This window comes from Gorilla gorilla, chromosome 7 (genome assembly GCF_029281585.2).
Source record: "Gorilla gorilla gorilla isolate KB3781 chromosome 7, NHGRI_mGorGor1-v2.1_pri, whole genome shotgun sequence".
NCBI classification, from domain to species: Eukaryota; Metazoa; Chordata; class Mammalia; order Primates; family Hominidae; genus Gorilla; species Gorilla gorilla.
In genome coordinates this window covers 68,629,794-68,654,155 of record NC_073231.2, presented here as the reverse complement: position 1 = coordinate 68,654,155, position 24,362 = coordinate 68,629,794, and the positions used below count along the sequence as shown (strand labels likewise).

Genomic DNA, 24,362 nt, shown 5'->3' with positions numbered 1-24,362 from the left:
TCAGGTGGACATCAAGTTTACAAGGGAGAATGCTATTTCAGCCAGTAATGTTTGCCTACAAAATCCTTCGAGAATGCAAAGTCTAAGCTTATTTTAAAGTCGCTCACATACCAATAGGGCAAACTGATGACGGACTCGGAATAATTTTTACTGAACACCTGCTATGTGCAAGGCCCTGTTCTTGGCACCAGCATTTGAAATGCATTCCCTGCTCCCAAGTCACTGTCCATGTAGGTGGGGAAATAAGAGACAGCACAGTGCATATATTATGCACCAATGGTGTGGACAAGGTACAGAAGAGGAAATAAGGGGAAATAAGAGGTTGCATAGTAAATATTATGCATCAATGATGTGGACAAGGTAGAGAGCAAAGACGGAGGAGAGAAGACCCCCCGTCCCCACTTTGTGCCCTCTGAGGCTTTGTTCTTGGGAAAGGAGGCAGAAAATAGAGAGTGGAGGGAAGTGAAGAAAAGATCTGGGAATGGGAGCATCAGGGCTGAGGGTGGGGAAGCACAGTAGCCTGAAGGCCTCTCACATAAGTGATGTTTGAGAGAAGAGCTGCGCTGAGGGAGGACAGGATGTGGGCCCTGAAGAAGCCTTGGGGACAGCATTCTGGGCAGAGGGAACAGCAACCCTAAGGCCCTGCCTAATTCCTAGAGAGCTTAGGGGAAGCAAGAAGCCCAGAGTGGGAGGCTGGGGGATGGGAGCACTCACTGCCCCTGTGGGGTGGTGGGTGGGCATCTGGAGGTCACAGCGGGGTGGCAGCCAAGGAGTCCACAGCAGGAATAAGTGCAGATAGCAGGAAGGAAGGGTCCCAGGACGGAGCTCAGAGGCATCCCGCTCTTTAGAGGGCTACACATGAGTCTAGAAGGGTTAGCAGTGAGATGAGGGAAGAGTCCAGAGGTGAGGCATCCTAGAGGCCAAGTGTAGACAATGGATTGTGGAGGAGGGAGATCAGCTCTGTGGCATCCTGCTATCTGTCAAGTAGGAACAGGAGGCTCCAGGACCGAGATTCTGACAGGCGAAGGGGATGCCGAGGGAAGGGAGGTCCCTGGAGATCGGTCTGGGAAAGATTCAGGAGGGAAACTGCATCACACAGTAGCAACAACTTTCTTGATACGTTCAGCTGGAAAAGGAAGGGGAGACAGAGAGTCCAGGTGGAAGCTGGGTCAGGAGAGGTTTTTACAGTTTTTTTTTTGGAAAAGTTTAAACGTATTTTTTGATGAGGGATACAGAAGAGAGGGTACAGGCCTGATTCCTAAGTGGACGCGTTACTCCTTGCTGTAAACTCTCATTAACTGGCAGCTTTAAATAGATTTATATATGAGTAGACTTGATTAATATTTAATCACTTACACATGGGAAACAGTTTCCTGCATTTGATTCACTCGTTCACCCGCTAGTACATAACTCGTACTTACTGCCTTCGGGCACCCTGCTCTTTAACCTCTTCTGGGCCTCAGAACCCCTTTGAAAATGTGATGAAAATCAATAACTCCCTTGCCCAAATAACAATTTGCATCAACAGTTAGAAGGTTAGTAGAGTCCCCGAAGCCAACCCTTAGATCTGGAGGTAAATGGTTATCAGGTTAAGAAGCATTTCTAATTGTGTTATCTTATTTTGTTTTTTAATCAACATGCTTTTAATTCTGTTAGCATAAGATCACGTACACCCTCTTAGTTCAGGTTAGATGCATGTTTAACGTTTAACTGCTGACTGGTAGAAATCACCCTAACATCAACTGTATAAGCCAGGATGTTGTAACTCTAAGTCATGAACTTGAATCTTCATTCCAGAATCTTAGAGGGCATGGCATTGGGCACTACTTACGTGATTAGTTCCTTTTTGAGATCTCTTGCATGAAGCTTGGGTTTAGGGCTTGGTATAGAGGCCTCTCCAGGAAACTTTTTTTCCTCTAAATTTTCTAGAGAGCTCACTGGGTCTTTCTGGAAAACAAACAAAAAACAAACAAAACACAGAAGCCATTAGGGAACCCTGGAAAGACAACTAGATTTAAAATCATTGAAGCCAGGTTTGAGTTTTGGCTTTGGACTTGGACTTGGCTGAAATACCTTAGAGGATTTGTATAAGAAATAAATAATATAGGCCAGGCGAGGTGGCTGATGCCTGTAATCCTTGGCCTTTGGGAAGCCGAGGCAGGCGGATCACGAGGTCAAGAGATTGAGACCATCCTGGCCAACATGGTGAAACCCCGTCTCTACCAAAAATACAAAAATTTGCTGGACGCTGTGGTTCGTGCCTGTAGTCCCAGTTACTCAGGAGGTTGAGGCAGGAGAATTGCATGAACCCGGGAGGCGGGGGTTACAGTGAGCCGAGATGGCTCCACTGCACTCCAGCCTGGCGACAGAGCAAGACTCCATCTCAAAAAAAAAGAAAAGAAATAAATGAGATAATAATAATATGTCCTGGTTGTTACAGATCTTTATCCCAAGTGAAGAATGAAAAAGTGTAATTGATATGGAAGACCTTTCAAAAGTTCACATTTTGGCAAATATGATTACAGAGGTAGGTATTTCTTGAGCCATGTAATTAATATTTTAGTATATTTCAAGGTTTCTTGTATTAGGAATGCTCCCTAGAGAGCATTCCAGCTCTATGTCCAGCAGTCATAACAGCAGTAAAACCAAAGAAATATTGCAGAAATGAATCACACAAACTTTTAGACAGAAAAGGGGGAATTTTTGGTTAACTGAATGCCCTTTCTAATGTACAGATAATTAAGACCTAAATTATTTGTTTAAATATGTAATAACTGAGGCTAAATTAAATTTAGGCATTTAATTTGATCTTTCTGGATAATTGTTTTTATTTTTATATTACTTCCTGTTTTTCTGAAATTACTTCTTTTGCTAAATGGGTATCTTATAGCACTTTCCTTCCTGGATGGAATTTCTTGTTGGATATTCCTAATTTTCATGCCCTTCTCTTAAGTTTAATACTGACCTTGATTTCATAAAGAAGACTCACTAATCCTATCAAACAATTTATTTACCAAGTGATGTATTATTTCACAGACAACAAATGATGGTTTTTCTCAATCACATAATTAGCTTACTTTCATCATTAATCTTGTATCCAGTAAATATAATACTTTCTGGTTTTAATATTAAAATCAGATGAACTAATAAAAAAACTGTCTTCTAAATCTCATAAGTACTGATGTATTTAAGGTAAGTAAACTATTTTGAATCGTTCAAAATAATTTTTTAAAATTAAATGAATATAAAAATACTATAGCAAAATATAATTTTAGTAAGTCTGAGTCTATATTCAAAAGCAATGTGAAGAAAACAAAATTCCTGGATTTTCCCAGCCAAAGAAAAATTCTAAACGCCGATCTCAGTCATCAAGGCAAATGTAATTTTTTTCATTAATTACTTGGCTAACAATTCGATCAATTGTTTTACACAAGAGCATACCGTAGTAAATACATTGGTACACAGTCTCAAGTGACATTGTCTTCAGATTACATTAATGAAACCTGATTTAGTACAATTTATCCATATTATTGATGGTATTAAGTGTTTCATTTTGTTTTACTGGTAAATGTTTGAAAACAGAAGCCGATAAAAAGACAGGATTTTAAAATAAAGAGAAATGTGTGCTTGATAATAATTCCACACTAGGATGCAAAGAGAAGTGCTAGTTTAATGCTGCCTCCATGGGATCCACAGCAAAATAGATGATTAACACTTACCTTTTAAAGTTTTATGCTGTAAATGGCTAAAATGAAAAAATTCCAAATTTTAAGGCCTTAAACCTGATAATTCCACCATCTACTTTATTTAGTCCTATCTGGATTTGGCCTGAGTAGTATTTTCCACTATAATTTAGAAATGTCTTGGCTTTTTGAAAGTAGATACAATTGCTAAATCTGATATTGTCTCGATGTGGAACAGCCTTTGTTTTTCTGTTTAGATGCTGATTTTTTTTTTTAACGAAAACGGCGTAAAGTAAAAAGAGCCATTTTATTATTTATGGCAAAGTTATGAACAAAGTCTCTCTAAGAAGACATGTATATTTACAGATTATCACAAGTTTCTAGCTGTTGTTTTAGGGTTGAATCTATAATTATGGAAGGCAAGAGAATGGGGAATTTTGAAAGAAATAATCAATTATGAAAGTTTAAGTTATTTTACTAAATAATATAAACATAAAGCTTGCAGGATATATGTTATTTATTTTGGTATAGTAATATGTGGTAATGTTTCAACAGGATAATTTTATTGCATATGACCTTTTAAATATTTTGTAACTTTAACACATAGACTCATATGCATACAATCGTTTTATGAAATAATTGTCTTTTCCCCTTTTCTTTGCTCAACATTCTACCCTTAGAAACCTGCAGAGAGTGTATGTATTAAAATCCAGGTGGCTGTCACTAAATAATTAGTTTTGTTATGGAGGCATTTTATATTGAATGAATACCTAAACAGCAGCCAGTGTAAATCAATAGCATTTGTAAAAATCTTTTTCCAAAATTTAAAGTATAATTTTGAAAATAATAATTTTATTTTGCGGTTGTGTAAAAGAGGATGTGGTATATATGTGTGTGTTTAGAGAGTACATGCATGCAATGAAATTCCTTTAACGTACAGATGGAAGTTTATATTGATTTCAGTAAAGACCAGGACATAATGGTAACATGAATAACAGATAATAGCATCTGGCACTCTTAACATTTTAAGCCCTGAAATCTTTGGAGAACTGACAGTTGAATGAAACTGACAGCCCTAGTTATTTCTCAACATTTTCCTTTCGAGATATTTTGAGTTTTTTCCAGATTCAGGAATTTTTTTTAGGGGGCATCTGGACAGGCTATTTCACTGAGAGAGACAGACAATATTTTCTGAAAATTACCACCAAAATTAAGCAACTGTTGTGCATATGAACTAGATAACAATGAATTAGAAATAACCACTCAATTTCTGGTTGTGTATGTGTCTTATGTGGTGGGGGGAGAGGGAAGTGGCAAAGGGAAAGATGTGGGTGGGAGCAGGGACATACCATATTCCAGTCTCCAAATGTGAACAATAGATTGTCTGGAACGCACATAGCTATTCCAGGGAAGCTCACTGGAAAGTCACAAGAAAGGATCAGTCCTGGAACTGTTTTTTGTGGTCACATTGCGTGGACTTGCCTGGATCACAGGAGCTCCAGTCCTGCACCCGCAGAAACATTTTAGACAACTGTTGCCGCCAACACACCTTGCCACCTGCATTTCTTCATTCTTCTCTTTTTTCTTTCCTATTAAATTTTTCTCAATATCCCCTAAGCAGTCTCCAGTTTTCGGTGATTTTTTTTTTCTTTTCCTTTTCCTCATTTACCTTCTTCTCGTTTTTTTCTTCGTTGTAGGGAATTCCAGGCCTATTACTTAATTTCATATGACCAGGAGCAAAAACTTTACCCCCCTCACATTTCTCCTCTAAAAAATCTGATAATAATCCTGCTTTTCAAGATTGTTGGGATAATGAGACATTGCGTATAAAGGTTCCTTATCTGTATTTTATTGTACGTGGTATCCCTCTGATAGCTTGTCAATGAGCGCATTTAATACAATCTAATTTTTCAAAATAATGCCTACCAAACATTACATTTTTCGTTTTCAAGATTCAGAACAGGATGTGAAAAATACTGTTAGTAGATTACCTTGGCACGGATGAAGGAACAGAGAGCAAGAGTGAGAAACCACATCAGGAGTTAGAGTGATTCAGAAGTACTTTTATGTGTGTGTCTCCAAGCCTCAGCTTTCCCAACCAATGAATCACCCTGTTCAGATAGCTGGGACAATAAGCATTTAGCTTAAACAAATATTCTGTCAGCTCAAACCTAGGGCAAGCACATTGAGTCCAAGACCTCACTTAGCATCTCCAAAGTCCTCTCTGATACTCTTAGTGACACTGAATTCCCACATAGCTTCTAAATTCCAGATGTCACAATACTTAGGTTGAAAACTGTAGCAGTCCAAGCCTGTGTTGTCAGACCTGGAGTAAGTAAGCCATTCTGTAAAGAGCATCAATCCACTCTAAAGAATCCCATCTTGTGTGTGTGAATTTGCTGGGAAATGAAACACTGTCCCAGATATATATGCATGAGATAAAAACAGACTCAAGTCTACCAAGATGAATCCAGATGATTTTTTGAAATTAAGCAAAAAACAAGACTAAAAAGTAACATAAAATATTTCTTATGAAATCTCGTTTTCTGGCTTCCTGGGTGATAAGAACTGTGGCTAAGGAAGTGATAGGAACGGGTTTCCGAGAATCTGAAGAGTGCAATGTTGACATCGTTGCTGAGGGCACAAAAGTATAATCAGTGTCAAACAACGCAAGACACCCTAGATGAAGATGAGAACCTATGTGAAGCAAATGTGTTCTGTTACTACCCAGGATTGGAGGCTTATGCCTGACACTTTCTGGTGAATACATTCGCCATAATCATAAGGATGAGTGCAGAAAGCCCAAGTGCCACTCTGCATATGGCATCGAGATACTCCCAGAAATGAGAACATGTTGGGATTTTGAACCTGCATGAAGCAGTTATACTTAATTCATGAGACACTGTCCTTCCTGTAGCATAAGGACTTCTACTGGACCCACATCCACACATCCTGGGCCAAGGGTCAGGTTTCCCTTTAGGTCTGTAGATGCAATGTGCCATGATCTGAGCAGCAGTGGCCTGGCTGGAGATTAAGCAGTCATGTGAATTGAAGCTCATTCCCTTACCCAAAGCTAACTCGTATGTAGTAGGACTGCGCCAACAATTTTGATCTCATCACAATTGTGCCTCTTAACCTGTCCACTTCCTGGCTTGCTGCTTAATTCCATTTCAGACAAGATGTGCAGGATACTCGAGGGATGTGAACACTGACAGACTTTTAGATGATACACGTAGACATAATTAGGTGCAACCTCTGTTTTTTGGCACAAGCCTGAGGTGGCAGTGGGCACAGTGGTCAGGGGAAAGATGCACACTTGCCAGTTTGTGGTCGTCATTTGAGGCAAATGAGCTTCTTAAACTTTGCTGGCATCAGTTTCACATTCGTTATCGTCAAATATGTATTATTTTAATAAATGATTCTTCTAAAATAGTACTATGATAGATTGATTAAGGCCATCCTTGGATGCTTTGGGTGAATTTTGAAAAGCCAAGCAGAATAAAATGACTAAGGCCAGTATGACAGAATCTAATCAAAAGCTGCAGTGTGTGAATCCCCTCATCCTTCCATGTGATGGCTTGAGTGGTGGAGACACACAGGCTGCCTCAGATGCTGAGGATGTCTCCCAGGGGTCCACACCCAGCCTCCTGATGCAGTTAGCCATTCCTCCCTCTCCACATTGTGTGCCTGTGCGTGCTACTCTGTTTATCAGTGTATTTGGCTACAGGTCAGTCTTCTGAGCACATGCATGACTGTGGCACACAAGCATGGTGGAAGTGTGTCCTATTCATTGCTGTATCTCCAGGTCCCATGTCACTGACTGGACTTGGAGATGTTGGCAAAACTGTGCTGAAGGAAAGAAGGAAGAAAGGAAGGAAGGAAGGGAGAGAGGGAAGGAGGGGAGGAGGGGAGGGGAGGGGAGGGGAGGGGAGCGACGGGAAGGGAAGGGAAGGGGGAAAGAAAAACAGCCCAATCTTGTGATCAAAACTGTGTACGTTGACTTATACTTTGAGATGTTAAGCATGTGCAAAAATCAAATTAGATCTCATCACCCAAAGTCTCTAAACTTCAAAAAGCTGTAAAAGGCGCTGCACACTTCTGCAGAGAATGGCTATTTCAGTTCTTTACACATATCAACTGGCAAGCCCATCAGCAACTTCCCTGACAAAGAGCAAAATAGGATTGACTTACTGTAATAATTAAGGTCACATCTGCAATTACATAGAGTCTAAACAATTGAGGGTTCTGGCTGTCAGTTCTTTCGAATGACACCGAGTAGTCCATGGCTAATCAGGCCTAGTCAGGTGGCTCAAGCCATAAGGCGAAGGTTAGATGAAATCCTGCACTGTCGGACCATCTGGCTTTCAGGGCCAAAACCACCTCCAAGATAATCAAATACACAAATAGGTCTCCTTGACTTCAAGATTAATTCAATTTAGACATCCAACATTTCGATCCAATGCCTTAAACAATGAGTCTATACATAGGTATGCTAACACAGTTCCTTCACAAAACCATGGAAAGAAATTTGACATGACTCAAAGATTCTTACTTGACCCTGATTTGATTTCATCTTCAACCCTCTGGTTCAGAAAGAATTAGTAAGCTGGCATTTCAATGTTGAGCAATACATTGCCCCTTACAGCTGCTATATGAAGGGATAGATAATATAATCTCTTGTGCAGGGCACAAAATTTCAGCCTTAATAGGAATAAAATCTACTATAGTGACATTATTTTAGGCAAGTGATAATAAAAGTTGGATTTGTTAATGAATTTCCTCTGACATTAAAAATCACCACTTTATCAAAATCTAAAACAAAGTACAGAATTATGTATTATCTAAACAGGAATGTGAAATATAATTTAGGAGGGAAAAGCTAGTGATACCCTGCAATCATGCTGTCTTCAACTTATTGATTGACATATGGAAACAATACCTCTTTGTCCTCCTCTGTCTTCCCGTGAGTTTTGCTATAGTTGATAGGAGTGTCCCAGCCCTCTTGGTCACAAAGAGCCTGATAGAATGCTGCATTGACCAGAATGCTGCTTGTTTTGAATGGGGAAGAGGAAGGAGTTGGAATAGAAGTGTTAGAGGAAGTTAGGGGTGCAGACTTGTCCAGGATTCGATTTTTTTTCATGCTTAAGTCCAATGTGCCATTTTCATCCACTTCTATTTCGGCTCCCTGGTATACAATAGGAAACAGAAAAACATTTAAGCAGTTTGCAGTTACAGCCTAGCCATGTGGGGCTTTTAAGGGATCATTTTAAATGTAAGCTTTTATGTAAGTATATCTGCTTTTAAATCTAGCTTTCTGATTTGCGTTGGGTAATGTTCAATTCTTAGGCAGACTTTAAGAACAGCCCCATTAGTGAGCTTTGTGTTTCTGGGTTTAAATAAAGTAAGCTTAATGTAAATAAGATGCTCCAAATACTAAATATATTGGCTAAAACAGTTTTATGAAAATGTGTGTGTGTGTGTGTGTGTGTATACACACACACACACACATTTACAAGTTTAGCTTTAAATCTTCTTTTCTAGTTTACAGAATTATCACTCCCAATTCACCATTTAAAGCATTCACATTTGTGTTTATCAAAAGGCATGTATAACTTTCCAACCCTTCAAATCATAATATTAATCTCACATGAGAAATATGCAAAACAACCCACTGGAAGAGAATTTTTATTGGAATATTAAACTAATATAAAAGCAACATTTTACCCTAGGCTATGTGAGCCGGAAATGCTTTGCTAAATTGTGGGGGGCAGGGAGAGGGAGGCAGGGAGTGCAAACCATGCTTCACACCGGTGGTGGTGGGGGGGTGCTTTGGGTAGCAGCTGACAGCCTGACTGAGGTTGAAGCCCTATAGTGCAAACTTAAGAATACTATAAAACAGCTTATTTTCTCCACACTTAGTGTGAGACTTAAAACTAAATCCACCGCACAATATTTCTCCTTGAGATACCTTCTACCTTTTGCCATGTGTTATTTCTTGGTTTTGTTTTTTTTGTGTCGGGAGGAACAGTACCCCATTCTGTATTTGGTTCAAGCTCCAGCAAACTGCTCACGTGCCTTGTATGTTCTACAAGATTCGCACACTGGCATGGCTCATGTGGTGTCATGAATTGTGAACATTACTGTGCAGTCATTCTCAGAAGGTAGGAGGAAGCTGCCTGTCATTTTTCTAAATGGGTCGAATAACACCTTTCTAGTATTTTCGCCATCATCCATCAATTTAAAATTAACTTCTTGACAATTTGGCTACTCTCTTTTTTCTCTTGGCTGGCCACTCTTCTTTGAATATTTAGCAAGATCCTTAACTCTTGTGGTAACCAGCTACTTCCCAGGGGATTTGTTTTAACTCTTCCCTTTAAACAACCCCCAGTCCCAACCCCCAAACAGGCGCCACTGGGCTGCATCAGCTGGGCTTGCTGCTTGTGCCCGACTTAGAAAATAAAAGCCCTTCTTTTATTTGCTTATTTTACCTGCACAGTTTGTATTTTGAATCTCTCAGCCTACGAGATAGATATGCTTTACTATATTTGTGGGAGGTAAATACGCTTCTAATATGTTGTACTAAGATGCTTTGGCCGTATCTTTCTGTCCCTTTTTAGTAAATAGTTTAATCTCTCGTGATAGTTTTAAGCCCCGAATTTGGCAGTACAGCTTATCCGGGATAATAACTTAGTAACCACAACATCTTATGCCATCTGTATAATATCAAATACATTTTTATACCAGCATTAATAAACCTTAGTTACAAAAATCCAAGATATTAACCATATCAGTGCCACGTGTGCTCTCTCTCCATGATCTCACAATGTATTCTGCCAGGAGTGCATCAGAACAATTTTTGGCTTCGTAGCTGATATGTAAATAGCAATGAAACAGAGCTATAGTAATCAAGTTTAATGGCCAATGTAAAGTAAAATGCTAAATATTGTAGTTGCTGACATTTTTCATAAAAAAATAAAAAAAAAACTTGGGTTAAGACTGCACAACCAACATTCACATAAAATTCCAGACCTCTGTGACAGATGGCTTAGGAAAAAGAAGCCATGTGACTGGGCTGCAGAGTTTTATAGTGTAAAACCCATAAATAGTGCAGATTCGATTTCTCTGAAAAATATCAACTCTTCCAAGACAAGACTAATATATATTTTAGTTTTTACAGGCAAAAATTCTAAATAGTCCATTAAGACAATGATAGATTCTAGGAGTTGTTACGATTATACATTTCAAGTCAATTACTCCTAATGTTTAAAAGAGGCGCTTTCCTGCATCCTGCTCCCAGCCTGCTGCTCTGAGCACCTGACTTCACTGGGAGAGAGCGGGCGGCTCACTGGGGAGCAGGGTACAGATGGGCTTTAAGTGAGCGCACAGATGCCTTCAACAATTACATGCAGTACCAGAGAAGGGTCCCTTTCTGCCCATAGATGGGCGATCACACGTTTACAGCATGGGCTTTTATTCAGAGCAGTATCAATGGGCATCACTTCTCTCTGTGCTTGAAACTCCAAATGGCAGCACAAAAAGGAGGGAGGGGCTGGGGAAGCTGTGGCAGATATGCATCCCCACCCCCTCAAACTTCTAATATTCTGATTTCTTCAAGTGCTATTCTGGATCTTTAGTTTAAGTATTTAAATGTAAAGTTCTCTTGGGGGTAGGTATAGGATTACTATTATTCATGTTCTTTCCGACTTAGAGGGGACATCCCAGGCTATCGATTTCAGCCACTTTTGAGCTACCTGATGCTACCTACATTTTATTTATTCATTAAGTTATTAAGAAAGTACTTCATATTTTTAAGACACTATATTCTAGGGAAAGTAAAATTGGAGAATAGGTTGTTTCTACCTTCAACAAATTTCTTTTTTATGCATATAGATTTTTAGTGAAGGTAATTTTATAAATTTAATGTAAATTATAATTAAACTGAAGGTTGAACTAATTACTCATTGTAATCCTTACCTTTACTATAAAATAAGAAGTGACCTAGATGGCCACCAACAGAGAAATACTTAATGAAAATATGCTACCCCTATTTAATGGCACATTATGTGGTCAGGAAAGTGATAATTATGAACACTGTTTCCACATGGAAAATACTTGTATCACTGACAGCAGAGAACAATGTGGCATTCCTACTATGTTTACAACTAGGGAAAAAAGAGAGAAATGTGTTTTCTGAAAAAGAACAAAAAGGAAAACACAAAAGCGACTGTAGGTCCTTGTATGTAGAAGGTAGGCTTGTGGCTATTTTCTTCCATTATTTTTCAGGCAAATGACAACATTATATTGTTTTAGCAATTTTAAGTGGTCACACACTCAAAGTTTGTGATGAAGTAAAAATAAAATTGGAATTTTAACTTAAATGTTATCTTGTGAAAATTATTAATTTTCCAAACATTGATAAAACAAGAAAGCACTGTTTTCCTGACTTGGCAAGCTGTCTTATGAATACAGGATGGGTCACCTGCCATCTTTTCCCTGTTGACTTGGCTGAGAGGAAGTGCAAAACTAAGTGTCCTTCTGATTAGGTTTCTGCCATAATTAGCCCCTGGCTTTCATCTAGCAGCTGATGTTTTTTATTCTTGCTTCAAGGTTTTTGTTTTGGGAGTATCTTTTCCATACTGAAAGCTATCTTAAATATGCTTTCAAAGTAGGCAGGGTATTAACAGTAAACAGATGAAATGAAAATATCTTACTCTTACTAAACGGTAATTATTAAAGCTGTTTAGATTATAAATTTGTGAAATACACTCAAAATAAATAGAGGAGAAATGATCAGAGGAGAAATAACTAATGTAAGGTATAAAATTTAAGTGAAATTTAAAACAGCTTCCCCAAGATCTTTGGGACTTGGAATCATGGTCCACGCTGGTTGGCCAGCAGCTTAGCTACTCTAAGATCTTAAGATGAGAAGTTAGACAGGCATGAGTTCAAATTTCTGTTTCAACAGTTATAGTTGTGCCACTCAGAGAAAGTAATTTAGTATCTCTGTACTACTGTTTCTTTATCTGCAAAATGGGATAATAATATCTGCTTTACAGAAATTCTAGAGGGATTAAAAGGGATTAATGTGAGCCACATGCTTGCTTATAGTACCTGGCACATAATACGTCTTCCATAAATGACAGCTGATAATCATAATAATTTGACTGAGTTTGTTTTTCCAACTTCTACTTTAGATTCAGGGGATTGGACTAGGTTTTTGAATACGAAAAGAGACATGTTCTTAGGCTACTGTGCACAGGGCTAAAAAGCCAATTATTAAATAGTTGTTTCCTTGCACCTGTATCAACCAGTGCCTTGTGATCCCTGACCCAAGACCCTCATAACATTTCACTCAGAATGTGTGGCAAATCTGCCCTGCTCTTAAAGTTACCAGAAAAGGTGGCATCAGGGTTCTCACCGCCCAGAGGGCCGCCAGACTTCCTGATACCAGGCGGCAAGAATGGCGGTGCCACATCATGTTATTTCTAGGCCTTGTTCAAGCACAAAACAGACTTTGAACTTTAAACATTTCAAGCAAGTGTCAATTTTTTGTTTTCTTTTAAGGCACACTCTGCATATGCCATTTTGTCTAAACAGGTGGGGAAAACACCAAAACAAACAACAGAATGCCTGGCAAGCAGCAGCGATGAGGATAAAGATAGACTGCAAGGCCTGTTCCTACCTCTGGTGATCAGGGTGGGAGGAAGGAAGAAAACGGGAGTGCATCTGCCTGGGGCCTGTACCGGAGAAAGATGCTCAGGAGGCCCAGCAGACCCAGGACTCTCTCCCACCTGTGGCCCCGTGGCAAGACCAAAGGGGAGCTCTTTGGAGCTGTGGCCCCTTTGTGTCTTCCAAATGATATTAATTCCAAATTAAAATGAAGGACATTATATGCATCTTACAACCAAGTTCTAGAATCAGGCTGAGTATGGTGGTTCATGCCTGTAATCCTAGAATTTTGGGAGGCTGAGGCAGGAGAATCTCACTTGAGCCCAGGAGTTGAAGTCTGCAATGAGCTATGATCACACCACTGCACTCCAGCCTAGGTGACAGAGCAGATCCTCTCAAAAAAAAAAGAAAAAAAAAGTTTTAGAATCAAAATAAAGCTGGTATTGTGGCTCACGCCTGTAATCCCAGCACTTTGGGAGGCCGAGACAGGCGGATCACCTGAGGTCAGGAGCTCAAGACCAGCCTGGCCAACATGGTGAAACCCTGTCTCTACTAAAAATACAAAAATTAGCCGGGTGTGGTGGTGCACACCAGTAGTCCCAGCTGCTCGGGAGGCTGAGGCAGGAGAATTGCTTGAACCCAGAAACCAGAGATTGCAGTGAGTGAAGATAACACCAATGCACTCCAGCCTGGGTGACAGAGTGAGACTCTATCTCAAAAAAAAAAAAAATTAAATTAAATAAATAAAGCTAATACTTCAGACAAATTTACCTTTAACCATTATGTCATCCACTAAGCACCAGTAGTGTTAATTGTTTTTCTCTGATTTAATTCCTCAAAGAGATACTTAAAACATATGTAGGCAATATTGGTGGTACAAATATGTTATATATATGTTGGATTGTATTTTAACAAATAAATAATTCCTTTGAAAATCTTCTGCCTCTGGGACATAATGGGCTCTGGTTTGGGCAGTGATTGGCAATGTCACAAGCACTGGTGCCTTCAGGCTGGGGTGTGATGGGAGCCGGCACTTGAGGGATGCTTGTTGAGTGAATGGATGACCATGTGAACAGCAGCATGAGCCTTCTGTGTTGGGAAGGGGTGGATCAGTGACGTCTTCCAGTTTTGGAGGCCAAGAGACTTTGCAAGGAGGATAGCATTTTGGAATGTCCATATCATCCTTCGTTATATTTTTAGAGTGTGTAGGAAATCAAAGTTTTTTTGCCCCTCTGAAAACAACCTCTGCTCCCATGATCTTCTATAAGATCATTTGCAATTTTACAAAGCACCAATTCAGATTGCCCATTAAGCTTGGAGTCTGTTGTGAGATTGCATACGCCAGTTAACATGTATTAGCCCCAATATATGGGCATGAAGGCAATTTCAAAGTTAGTGTTCTTTGGCTTGATGTCAAAAAGATTGTGCCCATGGGTGACAGTAAGGTCTGTAATTCATACTCCTATGAGGTGCTTTATGCAAATGAGAGATGCTCATTGTGTAAAGGAAAGAACTGGATGCAAGCAGAAGGGAATTGAGAAATCAGCCCTCACCCAAGTTCTGGTCAAATTCCCTGCAAAGCCACCAGGCCTGCCCTGGATGAAAGGAAGCTCACTTCTTCAAGCTTAGCTCTTTACCCAGAGCCATGCAAGGCAGGGACAGCTCCCAGAGGGTCACTTCTTTTCTCCTGCTTTGCTGGTACGCTCCTCAAGGGCAAAGTCTATGACTGACCCTAATCTGTGGCCGGGGCAGTCCAGCACTTAGAGACCTTTGGTTGGTTCAGCTATGAGTCCATCACCAGGATGTCTTGCTAATATATCAAAAGTGCTCAGCTGTGAAAGTCTGGAATAAGGAGAAGCTGTACATTTCAGAACGCTTATTTCTACACATGAAACTCCAGAGATCTATGGATATGAGCTGTGTTCTCAATAGCCTGCCATGGTGGAAGAATCAAATAATAGCAGAGAGATAATCAGGCTAGCATTCAATGTGGAGGTGAAGTCGGTCTCTGCTTAATCCTACATTAAGTAAATGGCAGCACTGACAACAGAAAAGGCCTACATCAGGCATGGTTTCATCAGAGGCTCCATTTCAGGGTGAATTACCTTGGCTTTCTCTCACTTTTGCTAAAATAATTATCTTGTTAATTCAGGAATAAATGAGATTCTCTTCAACATTAAGAAAATAAGGTCCAACCAGGACAGAATTCTAGAAACTGTTACAGTTGTGTGCAAATGTGTGCACGTGCGTGTGTGCATGTGTGCATGCGTGTGTGTGTGCGCATGCACTGGCAGAAGGATTCAGCACAAAGTGATAATCTAGGGCACCATGTTTATCCCATTTTAGCAACTACTATGCAAAGGAGACAATTTTCATGGGAAAATGGTTTTTAGAACTCCCAGCATAACAAACTCCTTTGGGAAGTCAATCTGTGTGCTCTCTGTTTCTTCCACCCTCGTCACCACATCAATTGTTTGGCTTCTGTGGTTAAGACTTGGTTGGCACTGAAAGGCTGAGGCATGCGGTGAGCTCCTGTCACCTGGGCATGCAGGATGAGCTCCGTGGAGCAGTCTGGCACAGAGCACTCCCACCAGGAGCCCAAGAACACACACTAAAAATCAACTATTTGATTTTTTGAAACGTGTCCATTTAACAATTGCTTTTCTAACCAAAGATATGTTTTTAAAATAGAACACATATTGATAAGGGAAAAAGCCCTGTAATTTTAGTCATCTTTGTTTGATATGTTGCTTGGTGTCATTGTCATAGAAGATGGAGCATCTGAAGGTGAGAGGCAGAATTCTGAGGAACAGGAACACATCTACAGGCACAGATGGACAGCATTCATTCTAGAACCACTTACCGCAGTCATTTCAGTAACATCAATAATTATAATATTGGTTCCTGTATTCTCATAGGACAGCCTGAATAACCAAATGATAAGGCACTAAGAAGGAAGCGATTTTAGTATTTCTCCAAGTAGATGGCTACTAGAATATATACCTTTTAAAAGAAGGAATTTATTCAGATTAAAAAAATGAATTTAAAAATAAAGTTGCATTTAAAAATTCCCTAAATCACCTATGTAAATAATTTGTGACTAGGAATCTTTTGAATTTGGATCGTCTGGTATACATATGCATGTATTTTTTATTTTTAGAGGATGTGTTTCTCTTTGTTTAAGAACCTCATTTGTTTAAAAATTGTTTTTGAGTGGTTTTTGGCCACCAACTCTTCCTGGGGTTTACTTGGCTCAGCTTTGTCCAGAAGCTAATTCTGATTCTTCTGTCAAATGCTTGGTGGCACCGTGTTACCTGCTCTCCTGAAGGCCTGGCACAGCACAGGCAGCAGCTGACCATGCCGGGGACCGGCACACTTGAAGAGGGAAAGGGGAGCCATGGTCTTCAAGTACCCAGGTTTCAGGGTTAGCATTCGATGCAGAAAATCTTCCACATAAAGCAGGGTAACATTTATTCTCAAGTAAGTCTAGGCAACTTATTTCAGTGGCTTCAGCCATCTAGGTAGGGAAATCATTTCTTTGAACTGAAGCCCTTTCTGTAAATAGGAGTTCCTGTTCCAGCTGACAGCAGGGGCAAATGGCTGAGCCGCTTTTACAAGCTCTGTGGATCGCTGTGACTGTGGCATCAGAAGCCCTTTGCTGTCAAAGGGCATGAAGGATCTTTGTTTTTTGGTTTTCATAAAATTACTTCTCATTGTCAATTGGGAAGGAAAGGAGAGGGTATTGGAGAAATGTGATTAATTTCATGGGCTTCAGAAGTGTGGTGTTTTTAAAACTTCACAGAATGTGATTTTGTATTTGAATGCCCTGAGTTCTCAACCCTCCCTGAATCATCTCCTGTTGATTTAATGTATTCATGTTCTACCATGTGTCTCTGGAGAATACTGTGGCAACTTAGACTATCTAATGTTACACAGTAGTAACATACGCAATGATAAAATTTCATGGGTCAATTTTGCAAATGTTTTACAAGTCACCATTTGATCACACATTTCTTACCTTCTTTGATTTGCAGACACTGAAAAGCTTCCATTGTTGAGATTTATTTTAATAGCAATCCTCTTTTCTTGTGTGCCAAATTCCCCATAGCAAAAATAGCTTTGAAATGTGTAAATTCTCCCCAACCCATCTCTGTAACTCACTTCTCCCCAAACTTTGGTACCCCAACTTCAAGAGGAGCCACAGAGCAGGATGTGCACACTTTCATCCTTCTTTGACCCCACCAAGCTCATCCCTGCCTGCGTTCCTCTGAGCCTCTTCCTGAGACAGGGAGGGGATCGCTTCAGAGGTTGGGGAGCAGAGTAGTAGTGAATGTAGTTAGGAACATGAAAGGCAGTTTATTCTCACAGTTCAGTCGCTGGCCCACCCTCCGGGCTCTTGGACTGGCCTACCTTGGCATGCAGACTCTGTGGCTTGTTGGAGAGGATGTCTGTGGCTTCCCTGCAGCGGGTGGAAAGGTTCAGGATGGCAGCAGCTGCTGCTATGTGGGTGTCTTCACTACATTGACCATAGCTATAAGAGCTGGCACGGCCAGGGCTCTGGGTGTGGGCGCCTGCGCTAGGCAGTCGATTAGGAAATTTCACTGGATTTGAAAAATGCTTTGCTGTTGAAGAGAGATTTGATTAGCAATTGCATGTATATGGTTTTAGTCATTAAATTGATTTGTTTTTTTAAAAATGTAACTTCTTGCATTAAAATATGTGAAGAATAAATTAAAACACATTCCATTATCCATGGGAACATTAAATGAAGGTTATCCAGACCGGTTTTCACAGAGATTCACAGAACAAATGACATAATTGCTGGGAGAGAATGCCTATTCTCTTAATATTTTTGTATTTACGCTTCTTATGACAAAAACTCCATAACTAATGTTATGGGGCAGGTGCACTGGCAACATTTGTGGCAAAAATTGTAGATAAAAAAACACACTAGCAAAACCTACCAGGGACTACAGAGAGTTTAAGGCATGCCCGTTGGAAAACTGCATATATGTGAGGACCAGTGATTCCAGTGGCGGAAAAAAAAATGTGTCCTTTCAATATTTGTTTTCACAATAACAATTTCTACTTAGACATGGAATTGTATTTTTATTATTTGATATGCAGACTTGTTTTGTCCTTAAACCAGTAGAAGTTGTTCTTCATCCAACTAGATGGAACTAAATAGATGGTGGAGTCTTTAATGAGCTGGCATTTTGCATATTTAGGGAGAGAGAGATAAATAAAGGGTAGGGAGGAAATGTTCTCAAGGTGAACAGAAAGGCAATTTAGTTATCAAGGCTGAGCTTCCATTTTATGTTTCTGTTGTGGGTACCAAGGCATTACTGAGAGATAGAATTAAACATATTTCTCTTCATTCTTGAGTATTTGTAAACATCACTCAAGGTTACAGGAGAAACACTCAAGATTTAATGTGAGCTAATAAAAAAGCATTTAGCTTTTTATTTTATATTAACTTTTTTTATTTTAAATATTTGATTCTTTTCATAAAACAAAACTTAAAACACTGGCAAATGTTATATTTCTATAATTACAAGAATATGAAAATGTCACTGAATGTTTTGCACTGTTAAAAATCAATGTCCGTACTATATGAGTACATTGAATGCTCTTATTAACTAGCTTGGCTGGAATTAAACATATACGTATGTACGTATATTGTGTGTATATATAATAAAATTGTATATCTGTATAGGCACACACAAAATTGCATGGATAGATAGATATAAAACTGTGTGTGTATAACTTTTCCCTTAAATCTAACAGGTTGTTAGTGGTTATTTATGTTAGTTGGAAGCTATTTTTGGTAAGATTAGGTAAAATATCTTTTAGAGTGTAATGTACCTCTCCCTGATGGGCAAATTCCTTTCAAGTCTGTTTACTACTGGGTTTTACATGAAATTCTAGTTCTCTGAAAGAATTCATCAACATCACACAATGAGGTAAACACTCTGTGCTCCTAAGAGCGCTCAGTTTCCATAGCCTGGTGTAAGTTCAAAGGGATTCTATGGCTATGCAGAATGTTGTAAAAAATTCATTGTCTAGGAGAACTCAATGTGCACGTTATTTAGCTCTTTCCTTTCTGGAAGTCAAGTGACCATAATGAAGAAATCATGACTTCTATTGGTTCCCAATATTTACTTTCACACCTTTTCATTAGAATGTTTAAGGACCCCAACAACTTGAAGAAATGTGTAAGAAGAAAAAACACCAGGTTTCATACACTATACCATATGTGAGTTATGGTCTTCTATACGGATGTGTTAGCATTAAAGAATATTAATGTATTTTAAGTGTTTCCATATTCATGCTTCAGTTTGGGAGTAAAGATTTCCACAGCACACAATTTTTTCTATTATAGTAAAATCCTGACTTTCAAATTGTTTCTTAGACTTCTTACCTTCCCTTCCACCTTTAGTTTGAATGCTTTTGCTGAGTTAAATAATATTTTAAACAGCATTTCAACATTTTACCTATTAGATTTCCATAATTTCAATACAAATAAATATTACTGCATTACAACAGTCATCACATTTTTCAATATAGTAATCCAAGCTCCAGCTAACTGTGAGTTAAATATTTCTTTAGAATTATTGTACTTAGATTCAACAATAGCATCATATTTGTAGAATAATTAATTCATTAACTATTCACTATATTATGTGTAACTTCAGCATAAAATCAATAACATTGATCAACTTATTATCGTTTTCTTTATGGTATTTCACTTGAATATATTTTCTCTCCTGCCAGCTGTATGTAGTACATCATATATTTAAGTACAGCCCCGTGGCCCCCAATACACACATACACCCATACACAAGAAGCATTTTGGGGAAACGAGCATTAGAGCTCAAAGCTTACATTCAGGAAATGGTGGTGTTTTTCGTCCTTGCACTGTTTGTATGAGAGGGCGTTTACCAAAAACTTGGGCATCAAAACTGGCATAATCAAATGGTACTTTTCCAAACTTCTCTTGTTCTTTTGACACTGTGGCTCTGGGAGAGATGATGGCTTGTGACGGGAAATTGAATTCAATTTGCTTCACCAAGCTTGTCCTGGAAAGGGGGGTGAAGCAGTTCAAAAGAAATACAATGAAACTACTGGTGAGCACATTAGTGTCAGAATTTACAGTAGCTACATGCGTCACTCCTGAAGGTATCCACAGAGACACTGAACAATAAGAGAGATGGGGCCATGGCAGGACAGAGCAGCGTGCTCCGGACCCATAGGGCGAGACGGAAAGATGCTCTGGGCTCTACATCACTATGTGATGCTGCGTACTCTGGGTCCTAGTCCTCCCATCAGCAAATTAAGAATATGCAATCCTCCATTCATCTTATGAAGACATCATGAGCAAATATTTGATGCTTATTAGCATTTTGAGTTCTTAAACTTCTTAAAGGAAATCCATGTCAGGTGGGTGTGGTGGCTTACGCCTATAATCCCAGCCCTTTGGGAGGCCAAGGTGGGTGGATCATCTGAGCTCAGGAGTTCGAGAGCAGCCTGGCCAACATGGTGAAACCCCCGTCTCTACTAAAAATACAAAAATTAGCCAGGTGTGGTGGCACACACCTGTAATCCCAGCTACTCAGGAGGCTGAGGCAGGAGAATCACTTGAACCCAAGAGGCGGAGGTTGCAGTGAACTGAGATCATGTCACTGCATTCCAGCCTGGGAGACAGAGCAAGACTCCATCTCAAAAAAAACAAAAAAGCCATGTTACCATCAGTAAATACTGGTTAAGGTGCTGACAAGGTGTGCACATTCTGCTTGTTAGAATTGTTCATTAGATTGGCAATGAGTAGTCACAATTGTGACCAGTGAGCAAGTGTCATCATATTCTGTTCAGAAGTGATGCTAGGCTCTGCTCAGTCCTGCAGAGCTGGCAGAAATCTGATGCCTAAGAGGGGCAGTACAGACACCAGAGATTTGATTCCTGAATCGGGAGTTTCTTCCTGGGCTTTTCACCTTTTTTCCCTGCCTTCAATCAGAATGTTTTTGCTGATTTAAGTAATACTTTAAATGGCACTTCAATATTTTATCGATCGAATTGCCATCATCTTAATATGAATCAAAATTACTGTTTTATAGTATCTATCACATTTTCAACATAATTATCACAATCTAAGCTAAATGTGAATTATATATTCTTTTAGAATGGATGTATTTGGATTAAACAAGGGCATCAGATTTGTGTAGCACTGATTCCAGCCAAATAAAACACAAATGATTTTCTGCTGTGGTCTAATGGTAAGAGAACATAAACAAATATACCTTTCAAAATTTAGCAATATTAAAAAATATATTTTTCTCTTTTTTCCACCAAAAACTGTCAAACTCATCAGAATGCCAAAGTTTCCAATGAGTTTTTTTTGGATTAGATTTTAGAAAAGCTTTTTAGCTGCTATATAAAAATATCTGAGCAACTAGTTGATCTTATTGCCTGTATAACTTGGTTTAGAGCCTTAAAGCTGCATATATATTCTAATCTAAAATAATATTAATCTTTTAAGAAATGAGCAAAATGAAATTCAATATTCTTTCTATATTTGCTAACTAACTTACTTGGGGAGAAACTAGAGTGTACAGTCATACCAACCAAGAATCTTACTTTAAGATTTTTAATTGCTACTTATTCAGTAATTCATAATTTTCACTTGACATATGTTCTTCACGCATGTGATTTAAATGCCAATTTTGACTCTCTTCATCAAATCTATAGAAGCAAAATACTAAGGGAAGCCGTATCTTGAAAATGTTGAAATGTCTAATAACTGGTTTTATATTTCAGTGACTCAGTAACAATAGTTATCTGATCATCTAGCTTAATCCTGAAATCATTTTCCTTACAAAAATGATTTTATGGCAATAAACATATAACTTCACATTAAATATCATCATATATACTTTAGTATTTAGATATAAAATCTTCCAAATTTCTAGATATCACCAAGAGGCTGGGAGCTACCAGGACCAATAGGAGATATTTTATTAATAGCTGTCAATCATGGAATGAATTTTTGTTTTAAATACATTATATGTGTTTGTGGAACTGAAGGATGAATATATAACAGCACATATTTAGGAAAGGCAGGAGTGACTTCTGATGGCATTTTCTCCAGGCAGAAAGGTGATGAAGGAGTGCTCATCTGACTTGTGGGTATACTTAGTAACCCACAATTCTGATTAATGTAAGCTATGGTATATTAATTCTTTTAGATTCACCCCTATTATGTTACCTTTGCAAAGAGATGACTTTCAAGTTAAACTTCTGGAGAGTTTAGTAGTTCATTTCAGCAACGATGTCATTAACTAGACCAGCCTCTGGTCTAGTGGAGTGGGCTGCACACCCAGGTCTACTGGGGCTGAGAGGGGAGGTCAAGCCACAGAGAACTGACTCATGAAGGACCAGAGGCCCTGCTGTGCAGGAGCCTGGATGAAGAGAGCACCGAGAACATCGTTAGGGGTTCATACCTGTGGGCCTGGTCAGGACACTGCCCAGTTTGGGGAGAATCAAGCTGATTTTTATCCTGGGACATTGCCATTTTTTCAGCTGCAGCAATTGGACAACCAGAAAGACTGTTTAAAAAAAGAAACACAGGAGGATTTTAGTTAAAATGATAATATGATTTGTTTTGGCATGTGCCTCACAGCACACTTGGCACACACTAAATGTTAAGTCATATTAATAGTTCACTTAGCACCACGCACACACTGAAAGATCCCAAAGGGTTTTGCAAACTACAGTGTCAACACTTGCTCCCATCCCCATCTCAGAGGTGAAAGGTAACAAACTCATTTTTAAACGTCAAAACATTATGTAAGGGATAAATAACTAAAGCATTTGGAAACTTCTTAATATTCTAAGTGAATGTGCTCATTCCAATTGCAATGTATCCAACTCTAGAAGTTAGCATAACTCCTTGACTTATCTTAGCATCTTTAGAAAAACTTTAGGAACTCAGTTTTTCACCTTAGTTGAAATTCAAAGTGCAGAATGTGAAGTTTGCTGGCATAGTGCTTATAAGTCAAATAGTACCTCATCGCCACATAATCGACTTGTAATATAAAATGTGAATATCAAACAATCAGCATTTTCACCCCAAATATTTATAGACACACAATACATTTTCATGTAAATGCACATATGTGTGTGTTATGCTAGTTGCAATTTCAGTGAAGTGATGTTTACCCTACACCTGATTTATAGTTACAACCATTGAAGCCCTGTTGGTACCTTTTTAATGTCTATTGGACAGGATCCAGGATAACCTAGAAGCAACTCTTTGCAATGTCAAAACAGCAATGGTGAGGTTCTGGAGCAAAAGACAGCACATTCTATTTGTATGATTATATGAATAGGTAACCACAGCAACTTCAAATATAATATTTTTTCATTATCATAACTGGTTGCTAATATACAAATTTCTAAGAAAGGAAATGATGAGGTCCTTTCTTTTTGACAATGCACATGCTGAGAATATTTCTTCTCTATTTCAAGTGTCACATATTGGATAATGATGCAGCAATTTTCATCACACATTGGTAACCCATTATTTTATTGGCGGAACGTTTCTACCACATTTTTTAAATGCAAAATGATTATCATCTAATGAGAATTACCTCCTGTGGGTGTTGCGGTTGCTGTTCACATGACCCCTTCCTGTGCATCCCGGCGTGGGACACTTGAGCACATTTTCATGCATGGCAAGAACTAAGCACAAAACAACACATAAAGGAAAGAATACTTTACCATAAATACAAAGCACACTAACACATGTATCTCTCAACTTTGCATTTAAATGACTTTAGTTCCATCATCCACCATGCTCTCTCTCTCTATTCAGACACAAACAAGTGAGCATGGAAGAACTTCAGAAATTAAATCCAGCAAGCTTGATCAAGTTGTAATTTCTCTAAACTCCACGTTGTGTTTACACTAGACTTCAGTGAGATGATTCTGCTTATAGTTAACGTAAACTGAAAA

General features: G+C 38.9%; 1 protein-coding gene across 2 annotated transcripts in view; it reads right to left on the bottom strand.

Annotated features, from left to right (window-relative positions):
* Window positions 1-24,362, bottom strand: part of LOC101134144 (ST18 C2H2C-type zinc finger transcription factor) — a 136,047-nt gene that overhangs the window by 30,419 nt on the left and 81,266 nt on the right. The window contains exons 8-13 of one of the 2 annotated variants that reach the window (XM_031013944.3): window positions 23,999-24,089; window positions 22,850-22,954; window positions 20,238-20,431; window positions 17,763-17,974; window positions 8,623-8,868; window positions 1,832-1,947 (exon numbers count right to left, since the gene is read on the bottom strand). In XM_031013944.3, coding sequence (XP_030869804.3) covers window positions 1,832-1,947; window positions 8,623-8,868; window positions 17,763-17,974; window positions 20,238-20,431; window positions 22,850-22,954; window positions 23,999-24,089 — 964 coding nt within the window. The remainder of the gene's footprint in view (window positions 1-1,831; window positions 1,948-8,622; window positions 8,869-17,762; window positions 17,975-20,237; window positions 20,432-22,849; window positions 22,955-23,998; window positions 24,090-24,362) is intronic. The other variant, XM_055348782.2, reaches the window with a different exon arrangement.